Below are 20,668 nucleotides of genomic sequence, written 5' to 3'. Positions count from 1 at the left end.
GCAGCAGAAAATAACGGATCAGGGCCACTGGCAACGAAGCAGTGGAGTGAATGGTAGCACAATGAACAACAGTGGCCAGAGCGAACAGTGAGAAGCTGGAGGAATGAGCAAGATGCCTTCTTGCTCCCCACCTGGGAGGTGAACTCATGTGAAAGCACCTCTGAACTCTGAGTCTCCACTGACCAAGGACAGTACCGGTGAGCGTTAATGAGGCTGTTAAGAATGCTGGAGACACAACACAGTTCATGCGAACAAACCTGGCAGTGGCATCATACTTTCTATTTAAGCAAGAGATACCACACACTACAAATTCTCTTTCTGCAAAAAACTCAACTAACTGGCTAGAAGCATGTGGTGCAACAGTGAAAGACTCAACAGTTGAAAGAGTGAAGAACTCTCACCACATTCAAAAAATTTGCGCACATGGCTGATGAATGCACCGTTGCAAATGGGCATCAAGTATTAAGTCATTGTGTACATTATCTTGATGTCAGCAGTAGGTCAGTAGATGCTTTTCTAGATGTTGAAGTTATAGAAAACACATCAGCTGCATCTGTGACAACCCACATCTTAGAAAAGTTAAATGCTTATCAACTGGACCCCAAGTAGATGACTGCCTGTGCATTTGATGGAGCTGCAAACTCCTCTGGAAGACATGGTGGAATACAAGCTTTGCTCAGAGGAAAGTGTAACCCTAATCTCTCCTATACACACTGCAGAGGCCATCTACTCCAACTAGCGCTAGTACAAGCTGCAGACTCTTCAAAAGACATTTTAAAAGCTATAAATGTAATGTCTTCATACTATTATTTTTTCAGCAAGAGTCCAAAAGGACTGAATATCTTGGAAAATTCAGAAGATACACTGGGACTGAAGTTCAAATTAGTCCAACCTGGGAAAACCCTCTGGCTTTCTCTTGAGCAATCCTTGGCTATTGTCTTCAAATTACTCCAGCCGTTATTACTGGCTTTGGAGAGTATCTACCAAGATGGGATGGATCTAAGTAGTGAGGCTGGTGGATTACTTTTGCTACTACATTAAGAGAAGACTATTTCCATTCTCTCTCTTGTAAGTCTACTCTTGAAACCACTTGGGTCATTAAACAATGCCATCCAAGCATCTGCTACAACAGTAGTAGATTTTTGCCCAGCAATAGGAGCTACATTTGGATCAGAGAGCTATCTATTGAAAAAGTACTGGAAGAAGCAAAGACTTCAGTCAAGAAGTTGACTAATGAAGGCATTTATATTGAATCCATAAGTGAAGAGGACAAGAAGTGTTTGTTAAGACAACTGAAAAAGTACACAGACTTGATTCTTAAAAATTTACAACAGCAACTTCTAGATTTTACTCAACCTCTATGTAGCTTTTACAGATCGCTGTCCTATAACACACCGACAGTTGAGTGAAGTGAGACACTACCAGCAATGGGGCTGCCATATGCTCAACAGAATAGAGAATTTGAACACAGAGTTTGGAATATCATAACAAATGATTGAAGATTTGACTTTTCACTAGTGGCTCGACTGAATCTTTATGCTATGTTTCCTGGGATGAAAGAAGTAGGAATTCTTCTCTTGCTACTCCCAATCACAACAGCTACAGTCAAGCGTTCTCTTTCATCACTGAATAGAAATGTGCGTTCTGAAAGAATTGGCCTTCTGCCTGATCATGTGAATGAACTAATGAGCATATTAATTGAAGGACTGGAAGTACCGGACACACGAGAAGCCACCAAAGATGAATGCATTGCATTCAAGAAGTTCATTAACAGAGTTGTGCAAAATTATAACAAGAAACCAAGAAAGATGTAGATGCAGTGCTTCATAGAAGGCTTGAGTAGCCAACTTTAATTTGTGTGATGATTTTAAAACATGAGTTAAATCTAATAAAATGGTCATGAAACATTTTTCAGTTTTTACCATGGCGCCATATAGCCCACCTTCACCCTTATGGTCTCACTCCTCATCGGCCCTGACCCCCACCCCTGTAACTTCAAACACCCTGCCCATTTCAATTCCTGGGGAAAACACTGCAGTCTCCTATTTTTAAAAATGGTTTCTCACTCCTTTTGCTGTGTGAAAAACTTACACACACAATAGGGGAAGAACTGACTATGCAGAAAGCGCTGGTAAATTCACAGAGTAAACAAACTAAAAGCAGAAAAAAAATTGTCCAATCTCTTTCCGTTTTAGTGATCTTAGGTGTCAATTGTAACAACAGAAGGTAAAATATTTTCGGACAGAAATGTGATTTTTTAAAGTCTGACAGTCCTTGGCATCTCGGCTGAAGCTGCCAACAAGTGTATCAGACAGTAACAGGCAGAATAATGGTTTTATGATGTATTAGGCCACTAAGCACAGGATCATAACTACCTACTCATTTCACATATGTCAATAGGATTTAGGTTCCTAAGTGCCTAAATCTCGTATTAAAATGAGACCTGCTCCTAAATCACTTAAGCATTGCAACGCTGACCGCAGCAATGACTAAATACCCTTACAAACCTAGGCCTAAATGAACCATCAGATGGTAACAATTTTTGGCTACCAAGGTAGAGTTGAAAAGCTCCATATATCATTTCACTTCCTGGCCCAGCCTTCCCCCTACCTATAATAATGGATTTATGATGCAAAGAATATGTATCACATGACAGTTGTTTTGGAACTGATTGGGGACTGGTATTAAAACTGATTACAATAGGGATAGATAGGATGGCTAGACGTGCAGGTGTAGAATTTTGCTCCCTCAGATACTGAGGTCTTGGAAGGACTGTGGGTTTAAGGAACTATAAATATCAGTAAAAAAAGTAAAACTCATTTTACATAGTGCTTTTTTTTTTTTTTTAAACTTTACCACTAGGCACACATACATTTCCTCCTATACTTGGCTTGTCCTTCCACACAGAAAGCTAGTAATGCTGTATGTAAATGCTGTTACTTTTACTATTTACTCTGCTAATCTTCACTCTGACCTTGTGCTGCCATCAGAGAAAGCTGCAGGTTGGGGGAAATGGACCAGAAGAATTTGTCACTGAAAATGGATGCTTTCACTGCAGATAGTACAGTACTTATTGTGACATTTCACTCCATATTCTTTATGAAAATATGCTTATGATATGAATATGACATAACTGAGATGTACTTTATGCAAGATGGGTCTTGTAAGATATCACTGGAAAGGTTATGATTTACTGAATGTGATTATCCAATTTGTATGCCTGTATCATTTGTATATTTGAAGTTAGGAATATTGACTATGTATCTGTATTTCAACTATGCTACTTTGGGTGACGCTCACTGCTAACACTTCAGGTACAACAATGGAAAAACCAGACAGGGCGGATGGCCCATCAGCAAGGACAATGGACTGTGAAAAGGCCTGGCCTTCCTGCAGAGGCTCCATACTGCTACTGACTCATGAATGCTGTGATACTACAGAGTCAGGTGGTTTTGTCACCTAACACTACATTACCCTGGGACTTTTGTAAGTTTCCACTTGAAGGGAAGGGGGAGGGGTCAAGTTTGGAAAACAAAGGATTCCCGCTTTACGTAAATCCTATTTAAGGGTGAGGAGGAAGGCAAACACAACTCCTCCTCTCCATGGCCTATCTGCCCAAGAAGAAAGACTGCTAAAGCCACCTGAAACGAAGGCGGGGGGGAGTCCAGACTGAGACTGAGACAGGGATCCAGTCTGAAAAGAAATATAACTGGAACTTTGAACCACAAACACTTTGCAACCTGTCTAAAATAACATTTGGGGTACATTTTGTAACCTGTTTCTTAAGTATATTGAGCTTAGTTTACACATTGCTTTATTTGGAAGTAATCTGCTTTGTTCTGTTATCTCTTATATTCACTTAAAATTCACCTTTTGTAGTTACTACATTTATTTCTTGTTTATTATAGAACCCAGTTTATGTAATTTCTAGTGGGAGGAGGACGCAAGAAGTTGTGCATATCTCCCTCTACATTGAGGGAGGGGGCAAATTTCATAAAACCTTTGGGTTTGTACTCCATAAAACAGTGGTCCCCAACACAGTGCCCGTGGGCGCCATGGCGCCCGCTGGGGCATTTGTGGGCACCCGCCTAGTGCCCAGCAAGGGAGAGAAGTCGTGGCCCTGTGCCTGCTGGGGACAGATAACTCTGGGGCTGCAGGCGCCGGTGTTCTCTGTCCCTGGCAGGCATGAGGCCACGGCTTCTCGGGGGCTGCAGGCGCGGCCCCGTGCCTTAAGCCGGAGAGAAGTCGCGGCCCCACGCCTTAAGCCGGAGAGAAGCCACGGCCCTGCGCCTTAAGCCGGCGACAGAGAATTCCGGGGCTGCAGGCTTCATTCTATGTTAAAGTAAGAATAATAAATATATTTGGACCAGCAGTTCAACAATGTTTTACTTTTTTAAAATAAATAAGATGAAAAACTGTTTACGATATGTATTTTGTAAAAACTCCTTAATTTTTCTTACAGGTAGATAAAAAAAGAGCAAATTCACATGGTAAGGTGAAAGAGTAATTGCCGAATAATTTAATTAATACCTTTTACATGTAAAATTAGCATTTGTATCTTATGGATTCATATATTATGTTATATTAAATATGATCGTTTTTGTATTATTTAATGTACAAATACAAAATAAGCCTTGAAAAATGAAACATGAATGTGCTACTGGCCACAAAAAGGTTGGGGACCACTGCCATAAAGGGAGTGGGCACCAGAGCATTAGAGCAAGCCCCTAGGACTGAATTTTTCCAAAGTAGATCTCTGTCTCGCTGAGGGCCCTGCTTGTGTGCTTGGCGGAAAGAGGCTTGTGAGTCTAACCCAGCAAGGCCAGGTAAAGGGGACCCAGGCTGGCAGAACAGGCTGACTCAGTGGCATCCCAGCACATCAGGTGACACCCCAAAGGGCCCAAACCTGTCACACTTATAAAAAATTAACAGGCTCATACTAACTGTCTTGTTGCCCTTAATTGTTTCTTCATTAAATTTACAACTTGGAAAGCCTCTATCCTGGCACAGCTAATTTAACATGCTGTAAATTTGAATTTTTCATTGCACCAAAGACAGATGTGATAAAAGTGCCTGAAGAGCTTCTCCATTTTCCAGAATTAAAAAAATAAACAACCAAAAAACAAACCCTGCAGCACTACATTTCAACATGCCAAACAGTTGCATGTATCACCTGGACACATTAAACAAGCAAGAGAACTTTCTAAAGACCTGTCTGCAATAGAGGACAGTTTGTTGGCCACAACTGTTTATAAAAGGATACCACCAATCTGAAATCCACTTAATTAAAAAAATAAGGTAATTGCAGGTAGGATGACCTGATAGCAAATGTGAAAAATCGGGACGGGGGTGGGGAGTAATAGGAGCCTACATAAGAAAAAGACCAATAATTGGGACTGCCTCTACAAAATCGGGACATCTGGTCACCCTAACTGCAGGTATTATGTGTGTCTTTGGGTCTCCCTGCAAATGTCTGATTTTAAAATCACATTTTCCTATTCTGAGAATTTCTCTCTCTCCTCTGTTGCCTATTCACACAAACAGGGGAAACTGACTGACAGTTTCTTTTTCAACAAAGAAACTTTTATTGGTGAATAGACGTTAGCAGCCAGATTTTCAGAAGTCCCCAGAAGCAACCACCAATGAGAGCTGCTCTGTGCCGAGCTATTTTGAAATTCCAGTCAGAAGTGTTGTCAAATGGACAAAATAAAAAAATGAAAAGATAGAGACATTTTTCCCCTTCCTAATTACTTTCATTTACATTATGTGACACAGCAGACAGACAATTTTCAGACAAAAGCATTATTTTTAAATTGGCAGTGTCTCTTCACAAAAGGAGGTAGTTTAGTTTCAATGCACCTTTCCTGCTTTGCAAAGACTAAATCTACTCATGGACAGAAACTTATCAGCTGTGAGCTAGAACAAACCCTTACAGTTTCTATCACGATTAAACCTGATCTACTCTTATCCAAGGAAACTATATTAGCAACTTTCTGGGAAAACCCTTATTTAAGCATAATTCTGACACTGTTTCAGTACAATCTAGAGGGAGGCCTACAACCCTGTCCACAAAGGGATAACAATCATTTTAGCTACTACTGTGTCTAAACAAAGTTGCTGCTAGCAGGACTCTAACAGAGCTTCACTGCAAGGAGAAAAGAGTTTCCTCCTCCACCTGAGAGCCAGCCTGAACAATTTGCTAACTGTACTTGCAATACTTTATATCTGTGATGGAAAAAACTGAAGCTAAACTGTGCACGCACATATACGAAAATTAGGCCAATCTGCATCCTGGGATAAAAGCAACTCTAAGAAACATTATAGCATTAAAGCATATTTTTAATGAGTTTATTTCTCTAACATTTTCATATCCTAGTATATACAGTTCAACCACCACAAGGAACTGGATATTCTGGCTTCCCATGTGTTTCACAATACCATGTATCTAGTACCGGCACTTTCTAACTGACGGCACATTTGCCCATTTCCAAGCACCTGGGGTCCAGCTGGGAAGAGGGGCTAGCATTCTATACGGAGATGAAAAAAAGCTTGGTGCTGGAGAGAAAACACTGATTACTGGATTAGCTGACAAAATTCTGACATAATTATACATACCGCACTGTTTGTCTTGTCATCACCAGCCATCGATCCTATTAAACTACTGAGAGAAGCTAACCATTAAACAAATCAATATATTTGCGCATGCTTTATAGAAAAAAACAAACATTAGATATATGCTATTTATAATAATAAATATGCAGAAAACAGAAGACAATGTGGACATTCTTTTTAGACTAGATTAACATTTATGGTGTAATGGTGAATGATGAGCTGTTTGGATCCATGTGTAATCAATATTATGTCACACTGCTTTAATAGTCATTGCAAGCTGAAGCTGCTCGGCAAATCTCAAATAACGTCTTTGTAACCACAACATAAATTATGAGACACAAAGTATAATTCTGAACGCTAATCTCTTTTTAACGGGAAAGCAGCTGCAAAAATTGGACATAGTACAGAATGAGGACACAAGTTTCCCTATTAACTTTGCTAACAGCAGTTCTCATTGATTGGTCCCAACATTATTTTATCCCCCGGAAGCAATGGAATGTTTTTAGATTATTAAGTGTTACAGATACCCAAATAAAGGACACAGGTGGTTCCTGATCCTATTTTTCTCCACTGAAAGCCTTCCAGGAAGGGCAAATTGTATATTGCTCCCCCCACAATTCATCAGATGTTCCTAAATGATCCTATTTTCACAAATGGAGAGTTCTTGGTTTTATTTTTTAAACCAAGAATCCACTTCTTGATTTATGCTCCCATCTTTTCCCACTGAAAATCCCTTGAAGGAACCTGAATCTATCCTCACCAGTAACGGCAGATCTACAGGACCTCCTGATCATGACTTCCCAAACAACAGATCCCTAAGTGATCTTGCCTATATCCTCTCCAGAAGAAGAAATATTTCTGACTCTATTTTTACCTCTTTAGGTGGTAATAACTTATCTTTCTCAGGAAATGTTTCTGACTCTGTTCTTTGATGCAGTACACTGGGTGCTCCTTTAATAGATCTTCTCAATATGCTTTCACAAAGAAATTTTATAGCAGAACGATTAGCACCTCCATATTACTGTGCTTTGCAAAGCAGCTACGAACCATACAACTTAGCAAATGACTGATACAGTGCAGTTGCTTTTATGAAGACGAAGACTTATTCACCTGTTGGAGTTGTGCTTTTGAGATGCGAATGACAGGGGGAAACTTGTTGCCACTGGGAATGATAGGAAGTTGCCTACGGCCAGTTGAGCGGGAAGAGGAGGAATGGCTCTCTGCTGATTGACTCCTGGGTAACCCAGCCTCTTTCTTGGGGTCCGAGTGGGAGGATAGATGGGCAATAGGGCTCAGGGTGCGGAGGATGGGACTTGAAATTCTCGGAGTGGAGAAATGCAGCATGTGACATGAGTTGAGCTGTGAGAACAACATGGTGGGGAAAAAAGTAAGTTTTTCAAATATATTATTTTAACAATTTATTTTTTACCTATTGCCCATGTAGCTTTCTTACAGTGACAGAATCACATCTCTCTCTCAGGCTAAAAGCTGATAATTTAAGAGAGATAAAAATCAGAAGCCTCCACATTTATCATCCCATTAAAAAAATTAGTATCACAGTAAGAAGTGAGCATCCTTTTTCTCTTCAGCCTTCTAGTCCTCTAACTTCACTCATATATTCAGCAAGCATACCTATAGAATAGGTATAAACATTAAGCAAAGAAACTGTTGCAAAGATAATGAGTGCATGAAATTATTGATCACTGCATTTGTCTTTTCTACTGTTTAACATAGCAACATTGTTTTGTGACCGAACTATTTTTGCAGATCCACACACAGTATGCTTTGCAACTGTGGTGGAACCAAAGCCCAATGGGACGGCTGAAGCACCCAATTTATAAGGATAAGCACTGAGGCAAAACGCAGCAACTTCTGGGAAATTTCCAAATCATGGGATGAAATTAAAGAACAAACCAAAATGGTGAAGCTATAGCAATTGTGGATTCCTGTACTGTCTGGATCAGGCCTGAGCTAAAGATTTCATCCCAAATGTTGCAACCAACAGGAAAAAAACAATCCTTGGAAAGAGCTTGGATGGCTGTGGTGTGTAGAATAGGCAATGTACAGGAACTGTAAGAACAAAGCCTTCCAGCTAGCAGTTTTTTGGAACACCTTTTCACTTCGGGTAGACAAAGCTCCAATAAAACCTATAGCCCTTGGATGCACAACTCTGAAGCCAACTACATCTTTGCAAGTCCTAAGAAGCACTGAAGCAAAACTGTTGAATATCTATTGCTAAAAATGATCAGATGAGATTATTATTTATCTCCTTTTTTGCAATTACTTTTAGACAAAATCAGAAAAGGAAGAGATATGGAAAAATTTCCTTTAAAGTTTATTGGATTTGATTACTTCTATTACTGCTATTCTTTTCATTTTCATTGGTATTTGGGAATCCCATTTGTCTTCCTATTATGATTGGATATTGAGAGTACTGTGGATGTATTGCACAGTTTCCAAGGAGAAGGTGTTAACAACAGCATCATTCCTAGAACTTCAGTTCCCACACAGTACAGCTGTCGTTCACTTACAAAAAAAACCTATGCCTAATGAGTCATAAAAACAGCGTGTGAAGAAGGAAGATACATTAAAATTAAAAGAGGAGGAACTCTAAAATAAAGGGAAGAACATTTCAAAGGAAAAGGAAAGGTAGAATTGTATAGCTTGTTTCAATTTGATACTAATACAGTAACAATACAACAACAGGTAAACAGCCTGTGAGGGGATACAAGCATTGTTTTGGCTGAACAGGAGTTTCTGTTGTAACTTATTAACAGGTGCTTTTTCTCTCTCTGTGGATCTATAAAATAGATAAAATAATTATAAAATAATAAATCTGACCAACACCTGATTATAACTGACCAACACCCATTACAACTTCACATATGAGACGTTGTCCCCATTATATTTAAAAACAATACTTGATTACAAAAAATAAAAAGAAAAAAGAAACACACTTTGAGAAATAAGCTTATACAGTGTGACTCCTCTGGTGTGGATGGCTGAAGACGCTTGAACCTTGGTCTCATGACCCATACTGCCCAAAGGTATGCAATTATCCTGGCAGTTTTCACTGCCCTCCACATCCTGTGGTGTGTTACTACTAATCAGCTCTAGGTTTTTTTGCTTTTTTTTTTTCCACATGTGTGCATTTCCCACTTCTCTTTCTTACATAAAGATTTCTCCTTCCACTTACCTACTCTGCCAATTTTCTATATACACATAATCTCTCTCTTCTTCCCTCCCACAATCATAGCTGTTTCATCACCCTCAATCAATCAGTTCTTCACAAGAGATAGGGACCAAATTCAGAAGCCCTCTTGAGGATGTCCAATGACAAGGGAAAAAAAAAAAAAAGCAATGGTATGGAAATAATGAGCCAGAAATCTAGAGTGCAAGTGCGGAGAACACATACCTGCTGTCAATTCTGACACTTCCTACAGTTTTCCACAGGATTATGACTATTACTATTTGAAAAGCAACACAAAAAGGCTACATAATTTTTTCCAAATAATTTCTGATCTTTCAACTTCACTACATGGTTTGTACCATAAAACAGATGTGGGGACAGACAGAATGATTCTTCATTCCCCAAAGCATCTCGTGTTCAGCATTCTCAGAGCAGTGTTCAGAATCATCTGGAGGAAGGAAGAAACTGAGTTGTTTCAGAACTTATATTAAATCCCCCAGACCCAGTGTTTTTCCACCTACTGTACTATTTCCTATTTCTAGATCCATTTTACCCCTTTTTACTGACACTTTATTTGGCTCTGTAGTATTATACTGAAATTTTATTCTTTCAGGCAATTTTTGCTCATAGCCACAGGTGCAATGTAACTGAAATCAGCATCAACAAGAGCAAAATTTGTCCCTTTGCCTGTTTGTAATTTTTCACATGGGCACACTATCTACATTAAATCAGAAAACAACTAAATATCAATAAGTTTCATTTAAGGTTGCTATGATTACACAAACAATTCCGATACCAACATTATTACTGATTTTATCCATACACACAACTTTTAAATCACCAGCATTCAAATGACATTTGCTCTATCCCTGGATTTGCTTTACTATTTTAGGGACTGATTTAACATCTGTTGAAAGGAATGCTAGTCTTTTCTTTCTCTTTATTAGGAATTCGACCAGTCCCTTATGTACATTTTAAACATCATACATTTGGATAACTGAGTACTGGCGCTTATGACATAAATAGCTCCTGTTTTAATGTACTAGACGTAGTTTTTTCATCTGACATAATAGTGATGTTTACTCTATGTTCATACAGTAGCTTTTGTCTCTACTGATTTTAGTCTAATTAGGGGTACATGAAATTATTTTGCTTAGTAAAGAAAGAATGCTATCTGGATTTGTTTACATACTACAGTGATAGAGAAACCTAAAATGAGATATCTGGTATTCATATGTTCTTGAGTTGTTAAAATATATTTGATTTTGTTGATTGCTTACGGTTGTATGAATAAGATACAGTATTAAAGTTTTTAGGTACAATTCTGAGGGAAGTTATGAGATAAACAGATAAAGGTTAACTTCTACTTTTTAGTCATTCTGAATATTTTGTTACAGATGCAGAATCCAAGTTTTTTGAGTTGCGGTGATTAATATTAAATATTAAAATGCAGTCTCTAATAGTCTGTGGGAACATACTAGGTATTAAGATTTTTTGTCATTTTTTAAACTTTAGCTTGCAATTTCCATATTTTTACTATTTTGAGCTTTCTTAAGGATGTGTTTAATTGTATGCCTCGTCTTGAATTGCACATTGCAACCTTAACTACAATAAAGTTTTTGTTATTTAATTTCTTATTTTTAAAAAATATGTTACAGTGTTTTTGAATGTTATCAAGAGCTGGGTTAGAGACTAAGTGATAAACCCTATATGACCAACAGACACCATGGATGCTATGTATCCTAAGCACCTTCTATACCCTATTAAACTATTTTTAATCTTCACGCTCTTTAGAATCCAAACTATCGTCACTTTACACCTTATATACCATTTTCATCTACACTTTTAAAGGCCAAATGCTGTGTCATCTAAATCTGGAGACGACAATCTCATTGGTCAACAAATATACAATGGTATCTCTGATGCAGAAACACAAATAACTTAAAGTAAATTTTATAATGATGAAATCTGTGAAAAGAAATCACAGCATACATTACAGTGCATTATAAAGTATATTAGAATGAGTTTCCAAACTTTTTCAACCAACCAGCATTCAAATATCATGAAGTTATTTTTTTCCATCGTGAAAGTCATTTTTTTCTACTCTTTGCCATAAACTCAATTCGGATGCTACACTTCTGAAAATACACAATTCAGATCACTATCACCTTCACTTAAAAAATTAGAAGGAAGGTTACAATAAGCTTTATACATGTAATACTGGTTGCAACCTTAACTATGAAAGTGCTGCTCACCACTTCTTAATTATGCAAAGATATCCTTATTTTTCCTGTCTTTATTGTTTCCGTCGCCCCCTATAGTTATTTTCCTATGTTGTCGCTGTGTAATACCGCAACATTCCTTTGTTCCCCTCCCTATGGGGCAGACCAATCCTCAACTACAATCACAACGCAGCATGTATGAAACAGAAACTTTCCCAAGGAAGAGTTTCAAATGAAGCCACTATGAATGAAAGTCACTGGATCTCCTCCACTCTTCCATTTTAGGATAGCATTTTACAATACATATGGGATGCACTTTCTGTTTATTCCCAGATACCGCTGTATGTGGATGAGATGCACTCATTTGGTGAACCTTGTTAAGGAGGAATGTAACAGTGGAAACTGAAGATACTGACTAAAGCAATTTTATTTTGGTAATGGGCTCTTCAAAGCCATAGTGCCTACCCTACAGAGTTCCAGAGTTACAGTTACTATATAGTGTGCCCTGACACCAGCTGCGGCTCTATGTATTTTGCTGCCCCAAGCACGGCAGCAGTCAGGGAGTCTTTGGTGGCATTTCTGTGGGAGGTCTGCTGGTCATGCAGATTCTGCGGCAGTTCTGCAGGCGATCTACTGGTCCTGCGCCTTCAGCGTACCCGCCACCAAATTGCTGCTAAAGCCGCAGGACCAGTGGACCTCCCGCAGAAACGCCGCCGAAGGCTCCCTGACCGCTGCCATCATGATGACCAGCAGGCCGCGCCCCCTCCCCCAGCTTGCCGCCCCAGGCATGTGCTTGCTGCGCTGGTGCCTGGAGCCGCCCCTGCCTGAAACAACATATTTTTAATATTCCATCTAGAAATAGAGACAGCATACAACAGGGCCTGTGGACAGTGATACTGACAACTATAGAACATGCCTAAGTTTTGCTGAATAGCACAGCACAAGAAGGATTCAATAAACCTGCTTGTACTTCAAAAAACACCAATCTTGTATGAAAATAAGTTTGTTGATTTATTGCAAAATGTTACAGTCTAAACTGGCCTAAAAATGACAGTTTACGGATGACCTGAAAGAACTCTTTTTAAAATTCAAATAAGGCAGTTATCAGGACAGATTTCACTGCCTATTCTAACTAATGATTAAGCCAATAAAAAACTGCAATCTTTATGGATAAATACAATAAGATGCATTCTACAAAGCAAGGGGTCAAACTGTGGTTTCATGAGTTATGTAGGCACAAAAGCCAAATCCAAAGAACGTGAAGACTCACAAATAGGTGAGTAGACATGCAACCATCCTTATTAAAACCTTTTTACACTAGAATGTGCAAAATTTAGGATTCTTATACTAGAGAAACAAATCCAGATATGGCTGACAGATGGAATTTAACACCACTCAAAGATCGATCAGAGTATCTGAGTGATCAGAAATAGTTTAAAAGTAAGGGAACTGTACAAGTTTACCATAATATAATAATAAATCAGAACCCTTATTAGAGACCAACAAGAAAAACTTATTTAAGGTAGAGTTCTTTTTCACGGATGGTTTATTCTCCACATGAATTTGCTGAACTTCTTGTAGGCAGCATAAGTCAGAATTCAAAAAGAGGTCACAATCCAAGCCAGCAGAAAGTTTCCCCTTCTTGTCTCCCTCCTTTTGTTCTGGTTGTTGTGTGCTTTGCGAATACCTTCTGCCCCAGAAGTAGCTGCATTTCAGTGGTGCAGTTATTTATGTATTGTATGAAAGGTGCTATATAAAAGTAAAATTCTCTGTCTCTCAAATTAAATTCAGTTACTTCAGTTCATTATTTTCGTATTCTCCTTACATGTACATCTGTCATCATCACTCTATTCTGTTTCTCACTACCTTTGATTTTATTTCATTCTATATCTCTGCCACTATGTGCCCATTTTTCTATCTCTTGTTCTTCATCCAAACTTCTCCCTTGTTAGTTTATTCCTCGCTGTCTTTTCCACCAGAGCTGTGATTTGTTTTAATACTTCTGCTGAAGTGGCTAGAAATTCAACTGATTCTGCTTTCCCTATTATTTCGGACAGTTAGTAAGTTATAAAGCCCTTCAGCTACAGTGCCAGGATTGGCATTTCAGATCTCTAGGAGACATCTGATGAGATGAGTAATGTACAATGATACGTGCCCATTTTTGGTGGGCTGTCAAAATATTAGATTTGACTATTTTTCAGAAAGTTGAGCCCAAAGTAAGGAGGAATGGCACAGTTTTGTGGGATGCGGAAGTTAAATTACAGCATCAAGCTGAATTTTATACCTTTAGTCATGAATTCTCTTCCTTTAAGTTGGATTCTTAATATTATTTAAGATGAGATTAATTCAAGCACAAAAAAAGTTTATGTACTAAAAATTTATCCAAAATGCTTATCAATGGTCCCATTCACATTAGTGGCAAAGAACTGCGGCCCTAGTCACAGACTTGATCCATTCTAGTCAAACTCTAATCTCTCTCAGAACTGCACAGAAGTTACTGTCTCTAGTTCTCAGTTTACCTTCTTCCTTTAGATAATATCTAGGCTAGGGGCTCTCATACTTTTTCATAACTTGGACCAAATCTTAATAAAAAGATATTTTAGTGGACATGTCATTTATCGTTTGCACTATATGTATGTATGTCAACTAAAGCAAATGCTTACATGGAACAGTTATATTAGAGAAATGTATATGCATTTCTAATTGTTTTGAATGTGATAAGTGTTTTGCCTTTTTGGAAAAATGTTAATCAAACCATTTACTTTTCATCTCTTCTTCTCCCCACCTCCATTCCTCCCTCTTCCCTGTAATATTTCTCAACCTCTTTATTTCCCTCTCTCCTTGGTCCCCAGGGCATACTATCCAATGGAGTGGTTTTCTGCTCCCCTGGACATTCCATCAAAGACTTCAGACCCTGAAGACTAGTTCTATTTCTGTCTCCCTAGGTATGTGTGTGACCCCCATGATTATCAATCAGTGTTTCCTCCCCCTCTCTTAAGTGGCTATGAACCCTACTAGAGGTAAACTCTTCTTGCTTGTTTCAACTGCTTTAAACAGGAATCCAGGTCTCCTTTGAAATAAAAAGCCTACCAGCTGTAAAAGCAGCTAGAAATAAGGAGGAGGCAGCACCATGCTACCTACTAGGTATTTGTGCAGCAGCCTCGCTTTGACCCTGATTCAAAGGCCACTGAAATAAGACAATCACTAACTTCAGTGGTCTTTGGGATCAGACTCTTTGAAACACATTGTTTGGTAATCCTTTTCAAATTTACATTAAGTTACCCAAATCACCTCAACTCTTACTTCCAATTTCATTTCCATTTTCAATTTCATACTGTTTATTCATTGTCAAGGCAGACAAATTTCCTCCACTGACCTTCTCTGAAATGTCTAGCATTCCTGGTGCAGTTTAAATTTACCTGTAAATCTCTCTTTTTCCACTTCAGGCCATAATCCTACCCCATTTACCATTGTAGCAAAAGTTTGTTCCTCTACATAGTCCAATTCAAAAACCTAGATTACAGATATCTCCATTTCCCAGTACACCTTCACTTTTCTCTCCAGAAATTCACATTGTTCACTACTATTTCAGTGAACGACAACTCCACTAGAATCAAGACAATTTCAATCCCACCTATACTCAAGAGTTTAAGTAAGCAAACCATTACCCATAAACTAGTACATTTGTATGAAGAAGTTTGTAATTTTGCATGGACCTAAGAACTGAAAAATTAGCATTTTGCACAAACATTGTCTACTATGGCTATAGTTAAAAAGCAACAGTTGAGCTGTAAATCAGTGCTACATCATTATGGAGTTCTCAACCGACTTTAAAACTGCAATATTTTGTGTTGATCACATTACTCATGTATGTTTCAAAATTCTTGTTCTCTTTAGCTTAGCAGCAGCTGGATATTTTAAGGTCTTTTCTGTATATTTAATCTTTCTGCAAATTACACAATTTGCAAAGAATGTGTGCCTAAAAATAAATAACCATGTATAAAACATTTCTACTGTCTTTAATATTCCATGACAACATGGGGATATTTGCATATGTGTAGAAGAGATTAAGTAGAACTATTTAATTGCGTCTCTGAATTTTCCTAAAGTAATACAATTTCAGATTCCTGAATTATAAGTGATCAGGAGCATTAAGGGACATATATTTTTGCAGCCCCTCTTTTGGCAAAAAGGACTTTGACTTTTTAAAACTGTGGTATAAAGTAAGAAAGAAGTGAAACCAGGTTTATTAGGATTTATGAAACCTATCTTTTTAACTTTTAACTTTGGGATTTATTTTGGAAAACAGAATATTGCCACCCCCACTGAAAATAAGTCTCTTCTAAGCAATATGCTGCAGTTAACCATAATATAGAAAAAATAAGGAGTAGAGAGATTAAGACAAATACTTTCAAATATGGGTACTTAAGGTTAGGTACTTAAATAAATGTGGCCTGATATTCAGAGATACTGTACTCCTACAGATGCCATTGGTCTAATTTAGGTGCCTAAATATGGATTTCAATGCCTAACTTAAGGCACCCAAGTTTGAGAATACTGACCTGTGTGACCCAGATGACACAGTAAGTGTAAAAGGCAAGAATTGAAATCACAAGTCCTGAGTCCCTATACCTGGTTTAACCACTAAACCACACTGTCTCTTTAAGAAAGGAAGGGAGAAATGAAGTTGGAGGGAGCATTATTTGGTGATGGAGATGTCTGAGGGGGAAGGAAAACTATTGGGAACTGTGCAGGTGAGGGATGTATGAGAGAGAAAAGAGAAACATGCCAACTGGAGAAGGTGCAGAGGAATCTGTTGAGCAATCTGTCCAGCAGAAGAGAGGCAGATGACAAGCAATTACAGAACTATTTCAGAAGTGTGAAGTAGCAGTGGAGTTAGAGAAGCCTGTAAGGAACTGTTGCTCGTGCAAAAGATATCAGGGGTTGCAGAAACATAACTATTACAGTGTCGGTGCACTAGAAGTTCCTACGATCTATAAACAGATTATAGCCAGTCAAACAGGGAAGCCAAAAAGTTGTTTCAGGAGCAGAAAGCAGCAAAGAAAATTCAGAAGGAAGAACCTAATTATAGGATGGAGGGAGCAAGGAACTTTGGTTTTTTTGGTACAATACTAGCTTCTGCCTTTTAGACTTTTTCTACAGGACATAACATATTATTGTATAGTATTTTACACATTTGTTAGACTTTCTATTTACTCATAAGAACATACATATGTGTATATTTCATTGGTTAAAAGGTTCTTTTTAATGTATATTTTTTAATAAAGCCCAGTTCTGAGGGTTGTTCACTGCTGAACCAATAGCAAACCTCTTGCAGAATTTAGACACAAATTTAGCAGATCTTGGGAAATCCCTGGTGCAGAGTCAAGTCCCATATCCCATAACCTAAACATTCCAAAACTCTGCTTACACTTTAGCCACTGCCTTTTCATTTACTGCTTTATTCTCATATAGCTCTGAATAGAGAGTAAAGATATGATTACAACTCTGTGTTTTCTTACCAGAGTGAGGGCTCCTTCTGCTTGGGCCTCCACTGGACTTGAAGGTGTGGCTGCAAGAAGCTGGCCAGCAACTCCAGCCATAAATTCTAATTTATCTGAAAATTGTTCAGAAGCAGCAGTAGCATGATCAACAGGCAGATCTAACCCCACACCTACAGCCTCATTCTTGGCATGGACGTTGTTTTCTGCCCAAGTACTCAGTCTCAGCTGTTCCTCTTGGGGGGATTCCTCTAGGACTTGTAGCACCTCAGGCTCCTCATCTGAGGGACTTCCAGTTGTTTTATGTACTAAAGCCCCATTGGTCCTGAAATCCTGCAAATCCCGTTCCTTATCTACTATCACCCATTCCTTGGAATCAACCTCCTGCTGGCAGGAGCTTAAGTTGACAGCCACAAAGCCATTACTAACAATGCCATCAACTTGTTCTGGAGAACTGGCTGAAGCAGGCTTAGAAGCATCAGGAAGATATTCTTCATCATAATGCCAGACACGGTCAGCGCGGGCAGCCACAGCAGGAACAGACATTTTCTGAGGAAGAGGAGCAGCAGCAACAGCAGTTTCTTTCCCAGCATTTGAATCTTTCTGCATCTTCTGCAAGCTTAGGAGAGAAAGATATATGAATTCATTAAGAATGAATTACACTATCTGAATTCTGCCATAAGAGCCAAGCTAAATTCACTTCAGAGTCTACTGCAGTGTTTCCTACCACTTTTTAGAACTAGCCTTCAACAGCTGAAACCTTCAAAAAATGGGAGGGAAAACAAACCAAAAATAATCCACAGAGTTAACTTTGCAAGCATGTGCAGCATCAGCCAGGTGGTATGACTATGGTGAGTAAGGTGGGAAATGCTGGACAATACAGAGCTCCCTGTCCCAAGCCAGAGAAAGCTGGGGATATATAGAGAGAAAGAAAGGGAATTATTTATTTATTTTTTTAAATTAATTTTTACCTCCCAGTTACCAAAAGATAGTTCTGGCATCTGGTGACGATGGAAGAAAGTTCTTAGGGATTCATATGTAAATTTCATGTATGTATTTAAACTGGGAAAATAAGAGAGAGCAGAGCTTAGACATTAGTCAGGGTGGTATCAGATGGCCAGTGCAGTGCCAGTCATAGTGTGTCTTACAGATCCAAAGATGAGTATAAGAAACAATTTTCAAGCAGCCGTTATGGAGATGCCTGCAACCAAATGTTTCGCATGTAAACATGTTACTCCTGCCAAATAAGGGCTCTACAGCAATCTTACTGAAAAAGTCAGAGGAAAACTGGAAATAAAAATGGAAACCAGCTCCTCACCTGCATGAACTAATGCCAAAACATTTCAGCCTAGATTCAGTACTTCCCTTTTGCTATCGAAGGCAAAAAAGGAGGTTGGGAGGCCGAGGATGACATAAGAATAATCATGCACCACATCAACTTTTTTTGTTTCATAACTTTGTTATTACTATGTAATAAGCCAGCCTAAATATAGCTTTGCTATCTACCTGCAAGGATTTTCTAACTGCTGCAGTTTTGCTTTGTGACAAACATGGACGTTCATCCCATCTCTCTGTAGCACGGAATGTTCTCGTTTTGTCTGAAGAACACTAATGAGTTTTTATTACTCAGGAATGTAAATCTCTCCCTTTGTTGTCCACTGTGAATGAGGAGGTGTTAAGGAAACGATGAAACTTAAGTTCTATTACTGGTGTGTGATAGTTGCCTTTCTCTGTCCTTAATTAAGTATGATGTACAACTCTATGTCTGAGTTTTAGTTTATACATGACTCAATCTTTGAACCTCTCTCGTTTATCCAAAATACTACTAAATTTCTCTTCCTCTCTGTCTACTCTGATCATGTCTTCCTCTACTCATGTAAGCTTTGCATCAAATTCCTTGTTCTCATGTTCAAGGCTCTGCACAGCTCTACCAATGCCTAGATTTCAACTCTCTTCTTCTATTGCTTCCCAACTTAGCTTTATGATCTGCCAACACCCCCTCTCTCTAGCCTCCCTGTGTGTTATCCTTCCATAATACTCCCTTCAACTGGACTAAATTCCCTGATCCTGTACTCACACAACCTACTTCTCCACCTTCAAATTCTTTCTCAAAACCCACCCCTCCTAACAAGCTTTCCAGCACTGCTGCATTCCTGACAACTTTTGAAATATAAAAGTGAAATTAATGACACATGCACTACAGAAACAAGTCAACTCATTTTATTTTACATAAATCCTGCTCCTCATACACATTACACCTTACCAGAGATAATCTATGCCTATATCTAATTTAGTGCTTGATTCTGTAATGTTTATCCAAGTTAAGTTGCACTGACTCCCACAAGAAGTCCCACTGAAGTCAACAGGACTATTCATGAAGTGTGATCAGCAGAAGTGTGATAGAAATGGGCACTTAAACTAAGAATTCCTTGAGGTAAGGACTTTGTCTTTATTTGTCTATAAAATGGCATGAACACCTTTGGCTTAGTGTAAATAGTAATAAAAATTCAATAAAAATGTAACTTAAAAATGCAAAATGGGATAGAAGCCAGGGACGTTCCTCAGAACAAATACTATCAATCCAGTAGACATTACTAGCCATACTTGGCATAAGCATAGCTCAGCAACTCTATTTCTGGTTTTCACTGACCACTGTCCATGGATATAGTACTAGAGAAAAGAAAATACAGTCTAAGCCAACAAGCCCCTAAAAAATCCAAGCATAAAAGTGAGATAGAAATTTTCTCTTTACCAGGTCTCAAGAAATTTATCAGTGTCTGGCTTTGACTCCAAGGTCAGGCGTTTCTCCAGTTCAAAGCTGTGGATTGAACGTAACTTTCTCATCAGTGGGACATCCCTGTCTGGCTGGGTGGTCTCTGAGCGGACTCGAACTGGAGAATCAAGGCTTGGTGCATTAAGCATTCCATTCACTGGTCCATGGCTGTTTTCCTCCTCTGTAGAAGGCTGTACAAATAAAGCACAAATAGCAATAAAAATGTAATTTTTAGGAGTTCTGAAATCGAGGAAGACACAACAGTGTATGCAGTGCATATAACCCAATGCTTCTATCCTATAACAAATCAATTCATGTTGAGGATGCTCCTCCAGCAGAAGTTCATGCCATATTTCATGTAGTTTATATG

General features: G+C 38.6%; 2 protein-coding genes across 6 annotated transcripts in view; one reads left to right on the top strand and one right to left on the bottom strand.

Annotated features, from left to right (window-relative positions):
- TTBK2 (tau tubulin kinase 2) overlaps nt 1-20,668 on the bottom strand; it is a 202,933-nt gene that overhangs the window by 30,145 nt on the left and 152,120 nt on the right. For 4 of the 5 annotated variants that reach the window (XM_050956637.1, XM_050956635.1, XM_050956638.1 and 1 more), the window contains 3 exons: nt 20,278-20,489; nt 17,547-18,144; nt 7,723-7,971 (listed from right to left, as the gene is read on the bottom strand). In XM_050956637.1, the coding sequence (XP_050812594.1) occupies nt 7,723-7,971; nt 17,547-18,144; nt 20,278-20,489 (1,059 nt within the window). The remainder of the gene's footprint in view (nt 1-7,722; nt 7,972-17,546; nt 18,145-20,277; nt 20,490-20,668) is intronic. The other variant, XM_050956639.1, reaches the window with a different exon arrangement.
- The window catches only part of STARD9 (StAR related lipid transfer domain containing 9), a 321,608-nt gene that overhangs the window by 263,455 nt on the left and 37,485 nt on the right, over nt 1-20,668 (top strand). The gene's annotated exons all lie outside the window — the stretch shown is intronic.

The sequence above is a fragment of the Gopherus flavomarginatus genome, chromosome 5, assembly GCF_025201925.1.
Source record: "Gopherus flavomarginatus isolate rGopFla2 chromosome 5, rGopFla2.mat.asm, whole genome shotgun sequence".
NCBI lineage: Eukaryota > Metazoa > Chordata > Testudines > Testudinidae > Gopherus > Gopherus flavomarginatus.
This window is presented reverse-complemented; position numbering and strand designations above follow the sequence as displayed.